Here is a 22,006-nt window from a genome sequence, read left to right on the forward strand (position 1 = left end):
AAAGGACAGAACCCGCTCGGGCAACTTGTGCTGGACTGGGGTCAAGGGGTGCTGCCCGTTTGCTTAGGGGCAGCATCAGGGCCAGGTTGCTTGGGTGGGAGAGAGCGGAAGCCGTAACTGTTACGCAACATTTAAGTAAGAGTACCTCCCGATGTGGGAAGATGTTATTTTAATTGTAATCTCTGTTTTACCGTTTATCTTTTCAGTTGTGAAAATAAAACCGGTGATGGACGGGCAGCCCGCGGACGGTCTGCATTTTACTAAGGGGGAATGTGGCGCCCTGGACCAGCCAGGGGCCACAGAGAACAACACCAACACACCCCACACTCCCGGTCAGGCACACCGAAGTCAGACTAAAACCCATGTTGCCTTCCTCCAGGGGCTGATGTTCACAACAGGGGGTGGGCCAGGTGGTTGGTCCCGCCCACCGAGGAGTTCACAGTCCTGGAGGCGGGAAAAGGTAGTCAGTCAGTTCAGTTTGAGAGGAGAAAGTGAGAGGAAGGAAAGTGGCAAGTGAGCAGACTTAAGTTGGTCCGGGTGTGTGGCCCGGACAGATCAGCAAGGTTGACAGACGGTGGTGACCGTCTGCAGGAGTGGCCTATCGGAGTTTACCGTAAGGACCGTGGACGGGCGGTGGTCTGGCGGTACCGGACCGGTACGCAAAGAGGAAGTCAGCACCATCTGGCAGGGGCTTACGGACCCCGGCAAGGCTAGGAGTCGCCGTGAATTTGCCAAATTCGTTAGCAAAGGGAACCTCCTGGGTTTCCCAGCAGCCAAGTCCCGACAGAAGGCAACAGTCCAACTGAGAGAGGGAAACACAGTCACCGCCAAGGCTAAAGTTCCCAGGGCCAGAGCCTGCGGGCAAAAGGGGCTCCTCCAGCCCATATCCAAGCTGGGGAGCGGGTTACCGGTGGGAACCCATTGGAACCATTTACAGTACATAGGTGCAGAGAAAGGCAGTCAGCATCAACCTGCCGGGAGAAACAACACCGCAGCCGTCTGTGGGACCGGTCCATCCAGCCGTGTGTTTTACCGAGAACTGTGTCCTCATCATTGGCTGAGTGAGTACCACCGTGCCGTGCGGCACAGCGCTGCCCCCGCGACCCTGCACCTCTCCAGGCCCCGTAACCCGCCTGCCATCCATCCCTACCCCATCACCGGGCCCCGGGACAATCAACCCCCTCCCACGGAGGGGAGAAATAACATCAAAGCTGGTCCCTGTCACCGCTCCCGTGATCCCCGTCCAGAGCAGCGGTAGTGTCACCAATATCACCACAACCGTGGGTGGCGCCATGGACAATAACCAAATCCCCACAATCAAATCCCCTTTTCACTCACGGGTGAGGAACGCTGCTCGAGTCCCCGGAATCCGGCCCACCGCTCGAGCCACCACCGAGCAGCGGCAGCCGCAGCAGCAGCAGCGGCCGGACCCGAGCAGTGGGAGAGCGCAGCGTCCCCTCCTCCGCCCGCGACATCAGCAGCCTGGTTCTATCTCCGGTCCGGGACCGAAGGCACGTCGGAGTACACGGGGTCGGGGAGAAGCTTCAGGCGACCCAGCAATTACAGGGTCTTTATGGACTGTTCCCACCAAGCTCAGAGATTGGGGGCACTAGCGTAGGGGGAAAGGGCTTTCAAAACAAGCGGCCCACTGAAATCCCAAGCGTGAGCCCCTGAGAGCAGGCTTCCTAACTTAGCCATAGTGGGGAGCGGGGCCCGGAAAGCTCCACGCTAACGGGCCACAAAGGACACTCTAAATTTGTGCCAGGAGGCAGGTCACGGACTACCAGGCTGTGCTGCAGGGGACGGGACCCGGACGAGCTCCCCTCAGGAGACAGCGGCAGCCAGAGACTTGATTTACCCTGGTGTCATTGCTGAGTGAGTACCCGACTGACCCCTGCACTGAGTCCCGGGGCCTACCCCTACCCGTGGAGGGTAACGTCACCTAGCTGCCCCCATTCCATCATCCCGGGTACTCCCAACGGCAGCGGCGGTACTCCCAATTACCGCACACCACGGGTGGTGTCATGAACTATATCTATCACCTGTAAACACCCCCTTTTTCCATTTGAGTGTGGCTCCTAGCCCCTCTGGAGACCCTCGAAACCCGAGCAATCACCACCCCCGGATCCGAGCGGTTCGATCCGCTGCAAGGGCGGCACACTTACTTTGGAAAAGAAGTGGAAAACATACCGGCAAAAATGATGAAAAATTAGAAAAATCCATGGTACCAAAAATAAATAAAAAATCAGACCCAGGTTTATCGAGCCCTTTATCGTGCAATGACTGGTGAATCCGAGAATTTAAATCATCCCCCCCCCACACATACTGTATTATGATTTGCGGCTGATCCCATGGCTGGTAATCTCTAGGAATATATTCAGCTCTTCACGCATTGATTTCCTAGTTACCCACCGCTGCTTCTGTCATTAGATGGATGGTCGTAAAACGTGCAAATCACCATATGGCGGTAACATAGGGGGCAGGATGGACGTAGAAGGATGATATTCAAAAGAAACGAGATTAAAGCTGAGCCGCTCTGATATATTTTGATGTCAGTCACTACTTATGGATAGTATAGATGGAAGGGTAGTCAGACAAGCCGGGGTCAGGAATCAGGAGGACACGACAGGACACAGGGAGTAAGCAGAAACACAGTCAAGTCACAGGACGAGGGTCAGCATTCTAGGAGAACACATATTAGATTCAGGGAGCAGACAGAGACGTGGTCAGGTAACGGTCCGAGGTCAGAGGCCAGGAGATAACGACAAGAACAGGGAGCGGACAGAGATTAGTCAATGAATGGTCTGGGGTCAGGAAGCTTAGTTGAGAACACAAACACTAAAGGTACAGTCACGCTAAGCGACGCTCAAGTAATCCCACCAGCGATCTGACCTGGCAGGGATCGCTGGAGCGTCGTTACATGGTCGCTGGTGAGCTGTCAAACAGGAAGATCTCACCAGCGACCAGTGACCAGCCCCCAGCCACCAGCGACGCGTGGAAGTGATGCTGCGCTTGGTAACTAAGGTAAATATTGGGTAACCAAGCGCTTGGTTACCCGATATTTACCTTGGTTACCAGCGCACACCACTTAGCGCTGGCTCCCTGCACTCGTAGCCAGAGTACACATCGGGTTAATAAGCAAACCGCTTTGCTTATTTACCCGATGTGTACTCTGGCTACGAGTGCAGGAAGCTGGCACTGACAGCCTGAGAGTGGCGGACACTAGTAAAAAGGTAAATATCGGGTAACCAAGCAAAGCGCTTCGCTTGGTTACCCGATATTTACCTTGGTTACAGCTTACCGCAAGCTGTCAGAAGCCGGCTCCCTGCTCCCTGCACATTCAGTTTGTCGCTCTCTCGCTGTCTCACACAGCGATGTGTGCTTCACAACGGGAGAGCAACATCCAAAAAATGGTCCAGGACATTCAGCAACAACCGGCGACCTCACAGCAGGGGCCAGGTTGTTGCTGGATGTCACACACAGCGACATCGCTAGCAAGGTCGCTGCTACGTCACAAAAACCGTGACTCAGCAGCGATGTTGATAGCGATGTCGCTTAGTGAGATGTGGCCTTAACACAAGCCAAGAGCACAACTGCAGAACCAGAGAGTACGACTGGCGAGGTTCTGGGAGAGAATGCTCAGTAATGAAACAGAGGATCTTTAGAAATAATTTTTCTAAAGATCTCTTTATCTATGCTACTAGATACATGGACGGTTAGGCAGGGATTAGCAATATGCACCCAGAACTGCTTGTTGTCCTGGGTGCATATTGCACCTGACAGGTTCCCTTTAATAGGGCCATACAGTGCTTACATAATACTATCAGACTCTGCCTAGATAATAGGGTCATCCAGTGCTTATATAATATTACCATACTCTGCCTAGATAATAGGGCCATCCAGTGCTTATATACTATTACCATACTCTGCCTAGATAATAGGGCCATCCAGTGCTTATATAATATTACCATACTCTGCCTAGATAATAGGGCCATACAGTGCTTATATAATATTACCATACTCTGCCTAGATAATAGGGCCATACAGTGCTTATATAATATTACCATACTCTGCCTAGATAATAGGGCCATGCAGTGCTTATATAATATTACCATACTCTGCCTAGATAATAGGGCCATCCAGTGCTTACATAATATTACCATACTCTGCCTAGATAATAGGGCCATCCAGTGCTTACATAATATTACCATACTATACCTAGATAATAGGGCCATCCAGTGCTGACATAATATTATCATACTCTGCCTAGATAGTAGGGCCATACAGTGCTTACATAATATTACCATACTCTGCCTAGATAATAGGGCCATACAGTGCTTACATAATATTATTATACTCTGCCTGGATAATAGGGCCATACAGTGCTTACATAATATTACCATACTCTGCCTAGATAATAGGGCCATACAGAGCTTACATAATATTACCATACTCTGCCTAGATAATAGGGCCATACAGAGCTTACATAATATTACCATACTCTGTCTAGATAATAGGGCCATACAGTGCTTACATAATATTACCATACTCTGCCTAGATAATAGGGCCATACAGAGCTTACATAATATTACCATACTCTGTCTAGATAATAGGGCCATACAGAGCTTACATAATATTACCATACTCTGTCTAGCTAATAGGGCCATACAGTGCTTACATAATATTACCATACTCTGTCTAGATAGTAGGGCCATACAGTGCTTACATAATATTACCATACTCTGTCTAGATAATAGGGCCATACAGAGCTTACATAATATTACCATACTCTGTCTAGCTAATAGGGCCATACAGTGCTTACATAATATTATTAGACTCTGCCTGGATAATAGGGCCATCCAGTGCTTATATAATATTACCATACCCTGCCTGGATAATAGGGCCATACAGTGCTTACATAATATTACCCTACTCTGCCTGGATAATAGGGCCATACAGTGCTTACATAATATTATTAGACTCTGCCTGGATAATAGGGCCATCCAGTGCTTATATAATATTACCATACTCTGCCTGGATAATAGGGCCATCCAGTGCTTATATAATATTACCATACCCTGCCTAGATAATATGGCCATTCAGTGCATAAATAATACTATCTTACTCTATCAAGATAATAGAGACAAACAGTGTCAAAATAAAAATATCATACTGGGTAATATGGATGGATTCAGATGGTGAAGGCTTTGGATCAAGAGTTAATTTTTTTCATGAGATATGCCCCTTCCAGATCTACAAAGGCATCCTGGTAGATAATTTAGATTGTGAGCCCCAACGGGGACAGGGATGATGTGGAATATGATGGCGCTAAATGAGTGAATAAAATCAATAAACCCTTAAAAAATCTCATACAATGTACGGAGCTTCTATAATGTACATGACATAATATTATTTTTTATACAGAGGTACTAGAATGTTTATTTTTTTAATAAAAAAACCTTCAATAGTTCACAATCCCAAGATTGTAATAATAGCGGAATCATTACTCTCATAAAAAAAAAATCAGATCTTTATTTTTATATAGCGCTAACATATTCCGCAGCGCTGTACATACATCAGGAACACTGTCCCCATTGGGCTCACAATCTAAAGTCCCTATCTGTATGTCTTTGGAGAGTGGGAGGAAACTGGAGGAAACCAACAAACACGGGGAGAACATACAAACTCCTTGCAGATGGTGTCCTTGGTGGGATTTAAACCCAGGACCCCAGCGCTGCAAGACTGCAGTGCTAACCACTGAGCCACCACAAGACTGCAGTGCTAACCACTGAGCCACCACAAGACTGCAGTGCTAACCACTGAGCCACCACAAGACTGCAGTGCTAACCACTGAGCCACCACAAGACTGCAGTGCTAACCACTGAGCCACCGTGCCTCTCATCAGCTGCTTTCATCGCGTCACCTCCGTTTACACAACTAACAATGCAAGTTCTCCTTTCCAATACAGCAGGGGATTTTATGTGGTCACAACTTGTGGTTTTTCTCTCTAATATGTTTTTAGGGCAGGGGTGGGGAACCTCCGGCCCGCGGGCCGTATACGGCCCGTGACGACATTTTATGCGGCCCCCGGGCACATTCCCGGAGACCATTGTGCTTTGGTGGCAGCCGCGCTTTTCCCGGCTGCCGGCCCTTTAAATCCCACTGCCTGATGCCCTGTGGGTAGATGCTAGAATGTACGGGCTCTCTCCAGATCCTGACTTCCAGGACCTGACTGCAGCCCATACATTCTAGGCTTATCCCCGGCCTGTGTGCTCTGGTGGGCGGGTAAGCAGCATGCTGCGATAAAGTCACACAGAAGAGCTGCAGCAGGTTTACCAGCCTCCCGAAACTGTGCTGTGTGTGTGTGACTCTCCCTCCCCCTCACTGCGAGTACTCAACCCATCGCTCCCCCCCCCCGCTCAGTGCTGTGTACACCCTCGTACTGTGTGTACCCCCCAATGCTGTGTGTACCCCCCAATGCTGTGTGTACCCCCTCGTGCTGTACCCCCCAATGCTGTATGTACCCCCTCGTGCTGTATGTACCCCCTAGTGCAGTGTGTACCCCCTAGTGCAGTGTGTACCCCCTAGTACAGTGAGTACCCCCTAATGCTGTGTGTACCCCCTCGTGCTGTGTGTACCCCCTCGTGCTGTGTGTACCCCCTCATGCTGTGTACCTCCTAGTACAGTGTGTACCCCCCCAGTGCTGTATGTACCCCCTAGTGCTGTGTGTACCCCCTCGTGCTGTATGTACCCCCAAGTGCAGTGTGTACCCCCTAGTGCAGTGTGTACCCCCTAGTGCAGTGAGTACCCCCTAATGCTGTGTGTACCCCCTAATGCTGTGTGTACCCCCTAATGCTGTGTGTACCCCTTAATGCTGTGTATACCCCCTAGTGCTGTGTGTACCCCCTAGTGCTGTGTGTACCCCCTCGTGCTGTGTGTACCCCCTCGTGCTGTGTGTACCCCCTCGTGCTGTGTGTACCCCCTCGTGCTGTGTACCTCCTAGTACAGTGTGTACCCCCAGGTGCTGTGTGTACCCCCTAATGCTGTGTACACCACAGTGCTGTGTACCCCCCCAGCGCGGTGTAACCCCTCACTGCTGTCCGTGCCCCCCCCCTAGTGCTGTCTGTACCCCCTGGGTGATGTCTATGCCCCCCCCACCAGTGCTGTCCGCACCACCTAATGCTGTCCATGCTGCCACCAGTGCTGTCCATGCCACGGTGAGTGCTGTCTGTGCCCCCCTTATGCTGTCCATGCTCCCCAGTGCTGTGTGCCACCCCTCAGTGCTCTTAACTCGCTACTGCTGTCTGTACCCTCCCACTGCTTTCTATGCTCCCCAGTCCGTGCTCTCCTGTTGATGTCTATGTTCCCCCAGACCTGTCTCCCTAGTGCTGCCACCCAGTGCAGTCCGTGCTGCCACCCAGTGCAGTCCGTGCTGCCACCCAGTGCTGTGCGTGTCCCCAGTCATGTCTGTGCCACCGCCAGGGCTGTCCATGCCCCCTACTGATGTATATGCCCCAGCCCCTCCTGTGATGTATATGCCCCAGCCCCTCCTGTGATGTATATGCCCCAGCCCCTCCTGTGATGTATATGCCCCAGCCCCTCCTGTGATGTATATGCCCCAGCCCCTCCTGTGATGTGTACTCCCAGTGTCTCCTGTAATTTATGCGCCCCGGCCCCTCCTGTGATGTGTATGCCCCCAGCATCTCCAGACAGAGACAAACCTGGAAAAGCAACTGTGAGAAACAAGATGATCAATATCACCGAACATCACAATCGCACCAAAGAGAAGCAGCTCCGGCCACCACAATAGGGGTGAGTTAATTAATCGTTTGACCAAATATAGCAGGGTTATTTTTCAGGTTGATAATGTTGTGCGGCCCCCAAAGGTTAGTAGGAAATTCCAAATGGCCCCCGGCAGTAAAAAGGTTCCCCACCCCTGTTTTAGGGGAAAAAAATACTTTGTTTACATGGAAATTAAATGTAACTACTGTATAAAAGATAAGACATATTTCAGCGTGTTATGCTGACATCTAGTGGTGGAAAATGATAATGACCGTGCAAGATGTTTAAGGGTAATTCTGTTTAACCCCGTCCTGCTGCAGCTAGTTTTTGTTTCTTCATATAAAATAAAATAATTAATTAAATAAATAAATATTATTAAGATTATTAATTATTAATTAATTATTAATATTTATTAATTATTAATATTATTAATATAAATACAAATTCACACCACTCTTTTTTCCCAACAGTGTCTTGAAAAAGTATTCATACCACGTAAACGTTAACACAAATTGAAATCTATTTTATTGGAATTTTATGGATTATTCCAACACAAAGTAGCAAGTATTTGTGACGTGTAAAGGAAATGATACCTGATTTTGTAAATATTTTAAAAATATAAATATCGCAATTGTTAATTGTGCATTTGTATTCAGCTCCTGTGTCAATACTTTGTAGGACCACCTTACTCTGTCTTTGTGGGACATCTCTCCAGCTTTGCACATCTAGAGGTGACATTTTCACCTTTTTTATTTGCACACTCGCTTTGCTCAGTGAGATTGGATGGAGAAGTCTGTGATCAGCAATTTTCATGTCTTGTAAAAGATTTTCGGTCTAGACTGTGACTGGGACGCTCACACATGAATATGCTTTGATCTAAACCCTCCATTGTAACTTTGGCAGGATGTTAAGGGCTGTTGTCCTTCTGGACTGTGAAGCTTCACCCCAGTCTCAAACTTGTTGCAGCCTCTAACATGAATTCTGCCAGGATTGACCTGTATGTATCTCCATCCATCTTCCCATCCCCTCCGATAGCTTCCCTGCCTCTGCTGAAGAAAAGTCTCCTTACAGCAGGATGTTGCCTCCACCATGTGTGACGGTGGGGATGGTGATTTCAGGGTGATGTGCAGTGTTAGTTTTCTGCAATACATAGAGTTTTTGCATTTAGTCCAAAAAGTTATACTTTGTGTTCATCTGCCCAGAGCACCTTCTTCCAGATGTCTTCAGAGTAACCATGGATGTTTTGGCTGCTTCTCTCTTTCTTGGGATATCAGTTTAGGTGGACGGCCATGTCTTGGTAGATTTCCAGTTTTGCCATAATCCTTCCATTTTTGGATGATTGATTGAACAGAGCTCTGTGAGATCAAACCAAACAATAATATGTCAATAAACAAAATGGGCACATAACCATAATATATACCACGCATACCAAAGAGGACCTGAGTGGCAGCATATCAGAATAGCACACTTATCAGTGGAGAGACCCTTGACACAGGCATTGTGAAATAATGTGAAGGTCACATATGACCGAAACGTTATATTGAATATTGATTGTCACACAGAATACTACGCCAGTCAAAAAAATAATAAAAAAATAATAAAAAATTTTGTTTTTGCAAATTCTACACGTTTGAGTGCCGGATCTTACTTAATTAAACATTCCTAGAGCCATGATATACTCAACAACGTGGTAATACACAGGGGGAGTAAAGACGTGGCCTCAACGCGTGTTTCACCGCACTGGGCTTCATCAGGAGACATGGCTAAATGTAATAGGGGGCGCCTTTAATAGATATCATGGACCAATGAGAAGGGGGGGGCAGTTTGTATGATCATGCCCAATTGTCATGGCAACCAAGTGACGTTTGGCACGTAGCATGTCATGTGACCTAGGAAGTTGTTAATTAAATGAGTTTTCAGAGTACGGGAATGCACATGGTATCTGGCCTCCCACAGCGCCACAAGCAAACTGTACCACACAAGACAAAGAGGAGCTAGTACTCCCAACGCCACTATAGTCCCGATCATGTGACGCCGCGGGAAAATGGCACCATGCTCGAGTCAATGTCATGTGGGAGGTGCAGAGTAAGTGGGCGCATCTCATCACATGATGCCCGCCCACTGCCAGCACAGCAGGAGGCCAGCACTGTGCATGATGAGGTAAGGAGAGACATAATACATGATCCGACGCGTCATTACGGCAACAGGCTCACGGGCGGTGGCGCAGGGATACAGTGCAGTGAATGCCATGAACATGTCCCATCTGCAGATGGAGAAACTTGTTAGGAGCAAGTATGTGACCAATGGGTTAGAATAACATTATAAGGAATTTTTCTTAAAGGAAGGATTTGAAACTGTTTTGTTGGGGCCTTTTGCTGTTATTGTGTCTAAATTGATTATCCTTCGTGTCTTTTTGCATTAATTTATGCATCAAATTGCAGCCTCTAATGCCCATTGTTAAAGTAAGGAAGGAGGTTTAAATCTTCACGCCTGTCAAAATCAATTCTTAGGGTGTGGGATTTCACTTTTGTTACAACGATTTGTTCAGAGTATGTGGCTTAGCTGGGTGGATGCTGGGAGTGTCTCTACTTATTATGCATTTATGTATTCTACTATTTGCTTGGCTCAGCTGGGTGGATGCTGGGAGTGTCTTTACTTATTATGCATTTATGTATTCTACTATTTGCTATGGCTTAGCTGGGTGGATGCTGGGAGTGTCTCTACTTATTATGCAGTTATGTATTCTACTATTTTGTCTTGGTTGGGTGGATGGGTGGTTGGTTGGATGCTGGGAGTGTCTCTACTTATTATGCAGTTATGTATTCTACTATTTTGTCTTGGTTGGGTGGATGCTGGGAGTGTCTCTACTTATTATGCAGTTATGTATTCTACTATTTACTATGGCTTGGGTGTCTTTACTTATTATGCATTTATGTATTCTACTATTTGCTATGGCTTAGCTGGGTGGATGCTGGGAGTGTCTTTACTTATGCATTTATGTATTCAACTATTTGCTATCCTATGAGGAATGCCTAAATTTATGCATCATATGCTTACTTTAAAAACATGATGCTCATTAAAGGTAATTTGGAGAGCTCTGGAAATCACATGCCTGTGTATTTCTTTAATTCTCACCTGCTTTACTTTTCTCCGCAACTTTTTTATATCCTTACCATGCTTTACTTTTCTCCACAACTTTATCCCTGACCTGTCTGGTGTGCTCCTTGATTTTTATGATGCTGTTTGATCCTTAATGTTCTTAAACAAACCTCTGAAGTCTTCCTACAAGTGGACTCAATTTGCTAATTAAATGACTTTTAGAGGCAAGTGGTCACTCAGGATTTTATTTAGGGAGGCTGAATACAAATGCATGTCACAATTTTCAGATTTATATTTTTATAAATATTTGGAAAACCAGATATCCTTTTCTTGACACCTCACAAATACTTCCTACTTATAAAATCTAAAACAAACCTTTAAGTTTTTGAGTATAATGTGAAAAAATGGGGAAAAGTTCACAGGGTATGAATACTTTTTTCAAGGCATTGGATATAGGAAAAACAAATTAATGAGATATAAATAGAGCGTTGCTCTTCTCTCAATGTGCAAAATCTGATGCAAGCGACCGGAAAGTCAAATATAACTGTGTACAGGAGTCCGCTCAGCATTGATTTTGGATTCCTCATTGCTCCATGTATATATCCTACTGCATGTATACACCGTACTGGAATAGGGACCGGATGGTAAGGATCATATAGTAACCTAAAGGACAAAAAAACCCCACCTAGCATATAAAGATCAAAATCACAACAGATTTTGGAAAAAGCGGAATCACTGAACACATCAGCTGTTTCCCCTGAAGACACGAGAATGCAAAAGCCACAAAATACGTCACCTCCAAAAATCTATTTTAATCTTGTTTACCCAACTGAAAAAGCAAGTTCTGCTTTCTAGGATTTCCGGAGATGGACACATCTTGACTTGTCTTGTTTACACAAGACTTCCATTTTTTTTCTACCAGACACAGCGCCCCTCCTGCCCATAGTTTACGTTTGGTATTGCAAGTGGCACCACATAAGATGCAATGATACTTAGTAGGACAGCAGCGATATGAGGCTGATCCATCACTACTAATCTAACCCTAACCCTGCCCTGCTATAAGAGAGGTGCAAGAGCAAAGTGATGGGACTCAGACAGAGGCATCATGGGAAATGTAGTCCGCATTAGGGGAACTAGATCTTAGGGTGTCAGAATAAATTAAAATGGAAGAAAACCAACAAAAACAGGTGTATACAAGAGGCGATCCAAAAGTAATGATAATCGGTTATTTCTATTGCACACAGAAATTAAAATAAAATGTTTTCTTCTCTCTTAGGTACCCACTAGTCCAGGAAAAAAAAATCACTTAAATAGGCCACGATTCCCGGGAGCTACATTCATTTGAATATGAACTGCCGAGGAGTGAACATCAAAATGGAAAAACATGAGCTCAGAGCTGTCATCAAATACCTCTGCTTGAAAAAAATGACTACCAAAGACATACACAGCGACTTGGTGGAAACATTGGGGGACTCTTCTCCCCCATATTCCACAGTTGCACGCTGGGCCAAGGAATTTAAGCTGGGAAGAACATCGACAGAAGATGAACATCGTGAAGGACGCCCATCCACGTCCCTCAATGAAGAAAACGTGAAAAAAGTTGAAGAAGTTGTATTGGCAGATCGAACAGTGACTATCAGGCATGTAGCTGAGGTCACAGGGATCTCATATGGCAGTGTTCAAAGAATCCTTGCAAAAGAATTGCATATGAGAAAGGTCTCCGCGCGTTGGGTGCCAAAAATGTTAACCGACGAGCAAAAGAAGAAACAAGTTGACATTTCAATAGCAAATCTCGAAAAGTTCCAAGCAGACGAGGAGAATTTTTTGTCACGTTTTTTGACCATGGATGAGACCTGGATCCACCACTTTGATCCCGAAACTAAACAACAATCGATGACATGGAAACGAGCCGACGAACCGACGCCGAAGAAATTCAAAGTGTCAAGCTCAGCAGGGAAGGTTATGGCGTCCGTTTTTTGGGACACTGAAGGAATTATTATGGTGGACTATTTGGAGAAGGGAGCCACTATTATGGGCTCCTACTACACAGAACAAATAAGAAGATTGCGGGAGGCTATCAAGGAGAAAAGGTGCGGCAAACTGCGGGCTGGAGTGCTGTTTCACCAAGATAACGCACCGGCTCACAAAGCTGCAGTTGCCATGGCAACCATTCAAGAAGTGGGCTTTGAACTGGTGGAACACCCCCCCCCCCATTCGCCAGATCTAGCCCCCAGTGACTTCTTTTTCTTTCCTCACCTCAAGGAACAACTCCGGGGCAAGAAATTTGACGACAATAGCGACGTGATAACCGCTGTTAGGGATTTTTTTGAGGGTCAAGATCAAGAATTTTTTTCAAAGGGAATTCTAAGTTTAGAAAAGAGATGGACTAAATGTATAGACTTGTTAGGAGACTATGTAGAAAATATATATATATTTTTTTAATATATTCATTGTGTTTATTATTGATTATCAGTACTTTTGGATCGCTCCTCGTACAAGAGCTTCAGGGAAAAAAAAATTGGTACTTTCCAGTTTTCGAAAACCCCTGTCCTCCGGATGCAGTTTGTCTCCAAAATAATAAAACTGCACTTTATTCACCCTCCCCCAGTCCAGCGCTGAGTCTCCACCACCGCCCTTGTTGCCCGTTATTGTCTGCAGTGCTGACTTCATGTCACCAGCGCTGCAGCCAATCAGTAAGCTAAGTGGCTCAGTTATTCACTGCAGTGCTGTTGACATGCATCATCGGAGAAAAATCATGCAGTCACCTAACTGGTGCAGGCGGTCACAGACTTCTGAATGGAGCAGACATCGCTTCCAGAAGCGGCGCAGACCTCCAGATGTGGCATATACAGTATTTCATCTGTCAGAGGGGCTGGCAGGTAATCACGCCTCCTTTTGATATTTGAAAACCATAAATGTCTAAAAAAAAAGACTATTTAGGTGTCGGAAATGTGACGCCCCTGGACTATCGGGTCGTCACAAGGTACTGCACAAGCTGCCCTTCCATGCAGTATTCCACCTCTATCTTGGTTAATGGTGTTGCCTACATCAGCGAATCAAATCCTAGATACACCCTTCACCACACCCACCAAACACACCAGTGGACGGCTTGAGTGGAATAGAGTTGCCCACCTGGGGGGTTAGGGAGGAGAGGTGAGGAGTGTAGTGAGTGAAGAGTTAGGAGTAGAGGAGAGAGGAAGTAACCCTCAAGCTGTGAGGAGCTTAGAGGAGGTCGGGAGCGGGGCTCCTGGAAAACTGTCTAGGTTGCAGACGGTGGTCTGAGAAGGACCCCGGTCGCAGGGGATCATGGCAAGGGGCACGGATTTGCCAAGGAGGACAGCTGGCGGCCTTGCACCATCACCGGTCCGGGACGGAGGCACGACGGGGTACGTGGACGCTAGGTTGACGAGTAGCTTCAGGCAACCCGATAATTTACCCGAGGAGAACGGAGCCTTCAAGATTCGTTCCCAACCACTCCAAAATCGGGCACTAGTGCAACGAGGGGGATAGGACTTTCCATCCAAAACGGTCCAGAAAATCCCAAGTGTGAGCCCTGAGAGCAAGCTCCCACACTTAGCCATAGTGGGGAGCGGGACCCGGCAAGTACAGAGAAGTAAACTTAGTGCCGGTAGGCAGGTCACAGATCATCAGGCAGCACCATTGGGGACGGGACCCGAACTAGCTCCTCTCAGCGGCAGCGGTGTCCAGAGACTTGGTTTATCCAGTTGTCAGTGTCTGCTTAATGGACTGAGTGAGTACCAGAGTGACCCCTTGCATCCAACTGCATCCCCCTCAAACACTGAGTCCCGGGGTAGTCCCCCCTACCCGTGGAGGGTTCTAACACCTGGCTGTCCCATTCTATCACCCCCGGGTACCCCCACCTGTAGCGGTGGTACTCCTAATTACCACATACCACGAGTGGCGTCACAAACTTTATACTATCCCTTGTAAATACCCCCTTCATTTGAGAGGCCACATGACCCCTGGGTCCGGAGACCCTCGAGCCACTGAAAACCCGGATCCGAGCTGCTCGGCTGCTGACACAGGGGCGGCACAGAAACACTCTCCTTCCTACTTTATAGCAAAAAGAAAAGTAACATAAAAAGAAATTCAATTCTTCCCATGTACCCCGCTGGTCTTTACTTTTTGGTCCCTCTTTACACACACAAAAACAGCCTTAGTGATTGGCTGCAGCGGTCACATGTTCCAGTGTTGGCATGCTATTACTGCAGCAGGAATTAGAGACTGGCAATGAAAACGGTGAATGGTAGCATTCAGAAATTGATGACGTGGGTATTGCTTTTTTTTATTTCTTTTTTAAGATATATATACATATTTTATATATATATATATATATATATATATATATATATATATATATATATATATATATATATATATATATATATATAGGGTTATCAAACATGGTGTAAAGTGAAATGATAATTAATAGGATTATCAAACATGGTGTAAAGTGAAACTGACTCAGATGACCTTAGCAACCAATCAGATTCCAGCTTTCATTCTTCACAGACTCTTTGGAAAATGAAAGGTGGAATCTGATTGGTTGCTAAGGGCAACTGAGTCAGTTTCACTTTACATCATGTTTAATAACCCTATTACATATACTGTCCACCTACTTTTGGGACCACCCTGTGTATACACACACACACACACAAACAAACACACACACACAAACAAACACACACACACACACACACACACGTATGAAGAAGTGTTAGCCCCCTTCCCGATTTCTTATTCTTTTGCATGTTTGTCACTTACATATTTCAACTTTAAATATTAGAGAAAGATAACACAAGTAAACACAGAAGGCAGTTTATAAATGAAGGTCTTTATTATTAAGGGAAAAAGAAATCCAGGTACTACAGCAAAAGTTTGGACACCCCTGGTCAAAATTTTTGTTATTGTGAACAGTTAAGCAAGTTGAAGATAAAATGATCTCTAAAAGGCATACAGATAAAGATGACACATTTTTTGTGTATTTTAGTCAAAAGAAAAATTGTATTCTCATCTTTTACATTTTAAAATTAACAAAAGAAGGAAAATGATCCAAAGCAAAAGTTTGGGCACCCTTGGAGATTTGTGTGCACAGATATCTTTGACTAAGGGGTACTTCTCACATAGCGAGATCGCTGCTGAGTCGCGGTTTTTGTGACGCAGCAGTGACCTCATTAGCGATCTCGCTGTATGTGACACTGAGCAGCGATCTGGCCCCTGCTGTGAAATCGCTGCTCATTACACACAGCTCTGGTTCATTTCTTGGACGTTGCTCTCCCGCTGTGAAGCACACATCGCTGGGTTTGACAGCGAGAGCGCAACGATCTGAATGTGCAGGGAGCCGGCTTCTGGCAGCCTGCGGTAAGCTGTAACCAAGGTAAATATCGGGTAACCAAGCGAAGTGCTTTGCTTGGTTACCCGATATTTACCTTGGTTACTAGCGTCCACCGCTCTCAGGCTGCCAGTGCCGGCTCCCTGCACACGTAGCCAGAGTACACATCGGGTAAATAAGCAAAGCGGTTTGCTTATTAACCCGATGTGTACTCTGGCCAGGAGTGCAGGGAGCCAGCGCTAAGCAGTGTGCCCTGGTCACCAAGGTAAATATCGGGTAACCAAGCACTTGGTTATCCGATATTTACCTTAGTTACCAAGCGCAGCATCGCTTCCACGCGTCGCTGGTGGCTGGGGGCTGGTCACTGGTGAGATCTGCCTGATTGACAGCTCACCAGCGACCATGTAGCGATGCACCAGCGATCCTGACCAGGTCAAATCACTGGTGGGATCGCTGGAGGGTCGCTAAAGTGTGACGGTACCCTAAGGTTTTAGTCCTTAATTAGCCTGTTAGGTTTATAGCTTGTTCACTATCATTGTTAGGAAAGGCCAGGTGATAAAGATTTCACAGCTTTATAAAAACCCAGCCTCCTCTAACCTTGTGCCAAAAAACAACAGCCATGGGTTCTGCTAAGCAGCTGCCTAGCACTCTGAAAATGATGGAGGCCCACAAAGCAGGAGAAGGCTATAAGAAGAAAGGGTTTTCAAGTTATCATTTCCTTAGTTTGACATGTAATTAAAAAATGTCAGTTACTAGAAACAGTGGAGGTCAAGATAAGCTCTGAAAGACCAAGCAAAATTTCTGTGAGAGCTGCTCGTAGGATTTCTAGAGAGGCAGATCAGAACCCTGCATGACTGCAATAGACCTTCAGGAAGATTTAGCAGACTCTGGAGTTGTGGTGCATTGTTCTGTTCAGAGACACCTGCACAAATATGGCCTTCATGGAAGTCATCAGAAGAAAACTTCTCCGACATCCTCACCATAAAATTCAGCATCAGAAGTCTGCAAAAGAACATCTAAACAGCCCTGAGGCATTGTAGAAACAAAGTCCTGTGGACTGATGAGGCTAAAATAGAAATATTTGACCCCAATGATCCAAGGTATGTGTGGAAGAAAAAGGGCACAGAATTTCAGGAAAAGAACATTTCACCAACCATTAAGCATGGGGGTGGATCAATCATGCTTTGGGGTTGTGTTGCAGCAAATGGCTTGGGTAAGATTTCACGGGTAGAGAAAATAATTATTCAATGAAAGTTCAACAAATTTTTGATGGAAACATAACACCATCTGTAAAAAGCTGAAGTTGAAAAGAGGAGAAAAGAGGATGGCTTCTACAAATGGATAATGACCCTAAACACATGACAAAATCTACAATAGACGACCTCAAAAGGCGCAAGCTGAAGATTTTACAATGGCCCTCATAGTCCCCTGATCTGAACATCATTGAAAATCTGTGGCTAGACCTCAAAAGAGCAGTGTATGCAAGATAAGGAATCTCACAGAACTGGAAGACATCTCCAAGGAAGAGCAGTGCATGCAAAACGAGCCAGGAATCTCACAGAACTGGAAGACGTCTCCAAGGAAGAGCAGTGCATGCAAGACAAGCCAGGAATCTCACAGAACTGGAAGACTTCTCCAAGGAAGAGCAGTGCATGCAAGATGAGCCAGGAATCTCACAGAACTGGAAGACTTCTCCAAGGAAGAGCAGTGAATGCAAAACAAGCCAGGAATCTCACATAACCTGGAAGACTTCTCCAAGGAAGAGCAGTGCATGCAAGACAAGCCAGGAATCTCACAGAACTGGAAGATTTCTCTAAGGCCTGTTTCACACGTCAGTGATTCTGGTACGTTTGTGCTTTTTTTTAAACGTACCAGAATCACTGACATACGCAGACCCATTATAATGAATGGGTCTGCTCACACGTCAGTGATGTTTCACTGACCATGTCTCCGTGCGGCGTACCCGCGTGTCCGTGATTGCCGCACGGAGACATGTCAATTTTTTTCTGGCATCACTGATGTCCCACGGACCACGCAGTGGTGTGGTCCGTGAAACACGTGCCAGAAAAAAACGTGCTTTTAAAATAAAAAACATTTTTACTCACCCGGCTTCAGCCGCGCTCTCTGCAGCCCGTGCAGCTTGCTGCTTCTGAGCCGGCTCATTACTGTCGCGCATATTCATGATGCATGACACAGCCGACCCGGAAGCAGCTGCTGCGGGGTCAGCGCCGGCCGGATGCTGCACCGCGGGAGCGATCAGCACCAAGGACAGCGGGAGCGGGCACAGGTGAGTTGATTTCTAAGTGCAATCACGGGCCACGGAGAACGGAGCCCGGATTGCACTTAGACAACCCACGTGTGCCGTAATTCACGGCACACGGAGGGACATGTGCGTGTTTTACACGCCAGTGAAAAACGTCAGTGTTTTTCACTGACGTGTGAAACAGGCCTAAGGAAGAGCAGTGCATGCAAGACGAGCCAGGAATCTCACAGAACTGGAAGACTTCTCCAAGGAAGAGCAGTGCATGCAAGACGAGCCAGGAATCTCACAGAACTGGAAGACTTCTCCAAGGAAGCGCAGTGCATGCAAGACAAGCCAGGAATCTCACAGAACTGGAAGACTTGTACAAGGAAGAATGGATGAAAATACCTCAAATGAGAACTGAATGACTCTTGGCTGCTACAAAAAGCATTTACAAGCTGTGATACTTGCCAGGGGGGTGGGGTGGGTTACTACCTACTAACCATGCAGGGTGCCCAAAAGTATTGCATAGTCATTTTTGAAAAATTCACTTTTAGTCTAATTTGTATATCAGTCTAGTGGCATAGTTATTAAAGGTGGGGGGTATGCAATTTTCAAGGGTTCAAATACCCCCCTAAAAAAGGACACAAGTAGTATGAATACCCTACAGTCCTAAACATGTTGGCACTTCCAGGGCCTGCAGAAACCTTTATGTTGAAGTTCTTTCATATACTTGTCAACTCTCCCAAAACATGGAAATAGAGGAGACCTCGCGGACTCCTGGAGGGGTTTGTAAATCTTCTGAGCTCCACCACAGCTCTTCTGGAGATGTAGCGGAGGAATGGAGGGGCATGCTGGAGATGCGAAGGGTGCATTACCTGACATAAGGGTGGTGGATGGGGGGGGGGTATTTAAAGATACAATTTGAGTGTCACATACACTATCGTCCTACGCACGCGTACCTAAGACAATTAAATTAAAAAGTACGAAACTCTATGTCCTTATATAATATTTTAGACAGAGTTTAGCTTAGCATTCAATACTGAATACATCTTTTAGACCTTATGTAACTGGTGTATTTACTTTGCTAAATCTTTACAGAGTGAAATCTAATATATAAAGCTGAATGTGTGCATGTGTGTGTGTGTGTATGTATGTGTGTGTATGTGTGTGTGTGTATGTGTGTGTATGTATGTGTGTGTATGTGTGTGTGTGCGTGTGCGTGTGTATGTGTGTGTATGTGTGTGTGTGTGCGTGTGTATGTGTGTGTATGTATGTGTGTGTATGTATGTGTATGTGTGTGTGTGTGTATGTATGTGTGTGTGTATGTATGTGTGTGTGTGTGTGTGTATGTATGTGTATGTGTGTGTGTGTGTATGTATGTGTGTGTGTGTGTGTGTATGTGTGTGTGTGTGTGTGTATGTATGTGTGTGTATGTGTGTGTGTGTGTGTGTATGTATGTGTGTGTGTATGTATGTGTGTGTGTGTGTATGTATGTGTGTGTGTGTATGTGTGTGTGTGTATGTATGTGTGTGTGTATGTGTGTGTGTGTGTGTGTGTGTCTGTGTGTGTGTGTGTGTGTGTATGTATGTGTGTGTGTGTATGTGTGTGTGTGTGTGTGTGTGTGTATGTGTATGTCCGGGATTGGCATCTGCACCGTCGCAGCTACAGCTACTAAATTTTGCACACGCACACGTCTGGACCCCGAGAGCGTCATAGGCTATGTTGTGAGGCGTAATTTTAACCCCGCGCATTCCAATTTACCAATCAATTTTGCCCCTATCTGCATAATGGGGAAAAAGTGAAACGAAAAGTGTATCCGCACCGTCGCATTTACAATCACGAAATTTTGCACAGACGCCTCATGTGACCTAGGGAACGTCGTAGACTATGTTTTGACAGGAAAATTTAATCCCGTGCTTTACAGTTACTCTCCAAAAAACATGCTTGCATTAAAGTAAATGGAGCCTGGAACTACAGGTTATTAGTAGGAGCTGTGATTGGTTGCTATAGGAACAAAAGACATTCATAGTATAAGAAGCTTATATGTGAGGTAATAAGATGTCGGTGGGGAGACGGATAGAGAGACAGAGAGACAGACAGGGAAAGAGACTGAGAGATAGAGACAGACAGGGAAAGAGACAGACAGAGACAAACGGTGAAAGAGGCAGACAGAGACAGACGGTGAAAGGGACAGACAGAGACAGACAGGGAAAGAGACAGACCTGGAAAGAGACAGACCTGGAAAGAGACAGACCTGGAAAGAGACAGACCTGGAAAGAGACAGATTGGGACAGAGACAGATGGGGACAGAGACAGACCTGGAAAGAGACAGACCTGGAAAGAGACAGACCTGGAAAGAGACCGATGGGGAAAGAGACAGACAGACATGCAGACAGGGACAGAGACAGGCAGACAGGGAAGGATGAGACAGCCAGAGAGACAGACAAAGATAGATGGGGAAAGACACAGACCTTGATAGAGACAGACAGGGAAAGAGACAGAGAAATAGAGGCAGACAGGGAAAGAGAGAGACAGACACAGGCAGACAGGGAAAGAGACAGACAGGAAAAGACTCAGACAAAGAGACGGGGAGACAGACAGGGAAAGAGACAGACCTGGGAAAGAGACAAACCTAGAAAGAGACAGATGAGGAAAGAAACGGAGAGATAGAGACAGACAAAAAAAGAGACAGACAGAGACAGGCAGACCTGGAAAGAGATAGACCTGGAAAGAGATAGACCTGGAAAGAGACAGACCTGGAAAGAGACAGACCTGGAAAGAGACAGACCTGGAAAGAAACAGACGGAGCACATTACTTGGCCAATTTAGTTAAATCTGTGTGGAATATCTGTGGTGTTGAAATATATGTTGTGAAATGCTTCTATTAGCCTTGTTTTTGCCTTTTAATAATTACATTTCTATCTATTTGTTTTGTGGTGTTTGTGTGCAGAATACATTTTTGTTAATACATTCTATTTTGTTAACAACAGTTATTAACCCAGGCGAAGCCGGGTAGTACAGCTAGTCTGATATGAAAATTAGAAGCTGAAACGTAGAAGATGAAAGAGACCTGACTGACAGATACAGCTTGTACTAATCAGAGGGAGGTTTCATCAGCAGCAGAGGAGGAGGTACACTGAGGATCTGTCAAACAGGAGACTGTTAAACCTTCATGAGCACCAGTTCATTCATTTCTGCAGGTCTAAGGGAGGCGCAGTGCACATCTGTGAGCATCACTTCCTAAAATAAATGGAGCGGTGGTTACACGGATGCATTAATTCTACATTCACTTGGGGGGGTCAAAGGTCTCCAGTGGCCAGAAGTCCTACCGATCAGACATTTACCTCCAATCCTGTGCTGCAATAACCCATTTAAAGAAAACTTTTCCTGAATTTTTCAAAATTTATATTTGAGCACCTTTTCCACTGATCCTGGAATATTTTTTATTTTTCTTCTGTGCCCTTCTGATCCAAAGTTATGCCCCCCCCCCCCCCCGGTAATTTAGGTACAAATTTTCCATTTAGCCA

General features: G+C 46.0%; 1 protein-coding gene across 1 annotated transcript; it reads left to right on the forward strand.

Moving 5' to 3' along the window:
* Positions 1-6,985: 6,985 nt before the first annotated feature.
* On the forward strand, positions 6,986-13,323 carry LOC142249439 (histone-lysine N-methyltransferase SETMAR-like). Its single transcript, XM_075321095.1, has 2 exons — positions 6,986-7,812; positions 12,158-13,323. The coding sequence occupies exon 2, from the start codon at positions 12,229-12,231 to the stop codon at positions 13,321-13,323; it is 1,095 nt and encodes a 364-aa protein (XP_075177210.1). The 5' UTR covers positions 6,986-7,812; positions 12,158-12,228.
* The last annotated feature ends 8,683 nt before the right edge of the window (positions 13,324-22,006 follow it).

Source organism: Anomaloglossus baeobatrachus, chromosome 8 (genome assembly GCF_048569485.1).
Source record: "Anomaloglossus baeobatrachus isolate aAnoBae1 chromosome 8, aAnoBae1.hap1, whole genome shotgun sequence".
Taxonomy (NCBI): Eukaryota; Metazoa; Chordata; class Amphibia; order Anura; family Aromobatidae; genus Anomaloglossus; species Anomaloglossus baeobatrachus.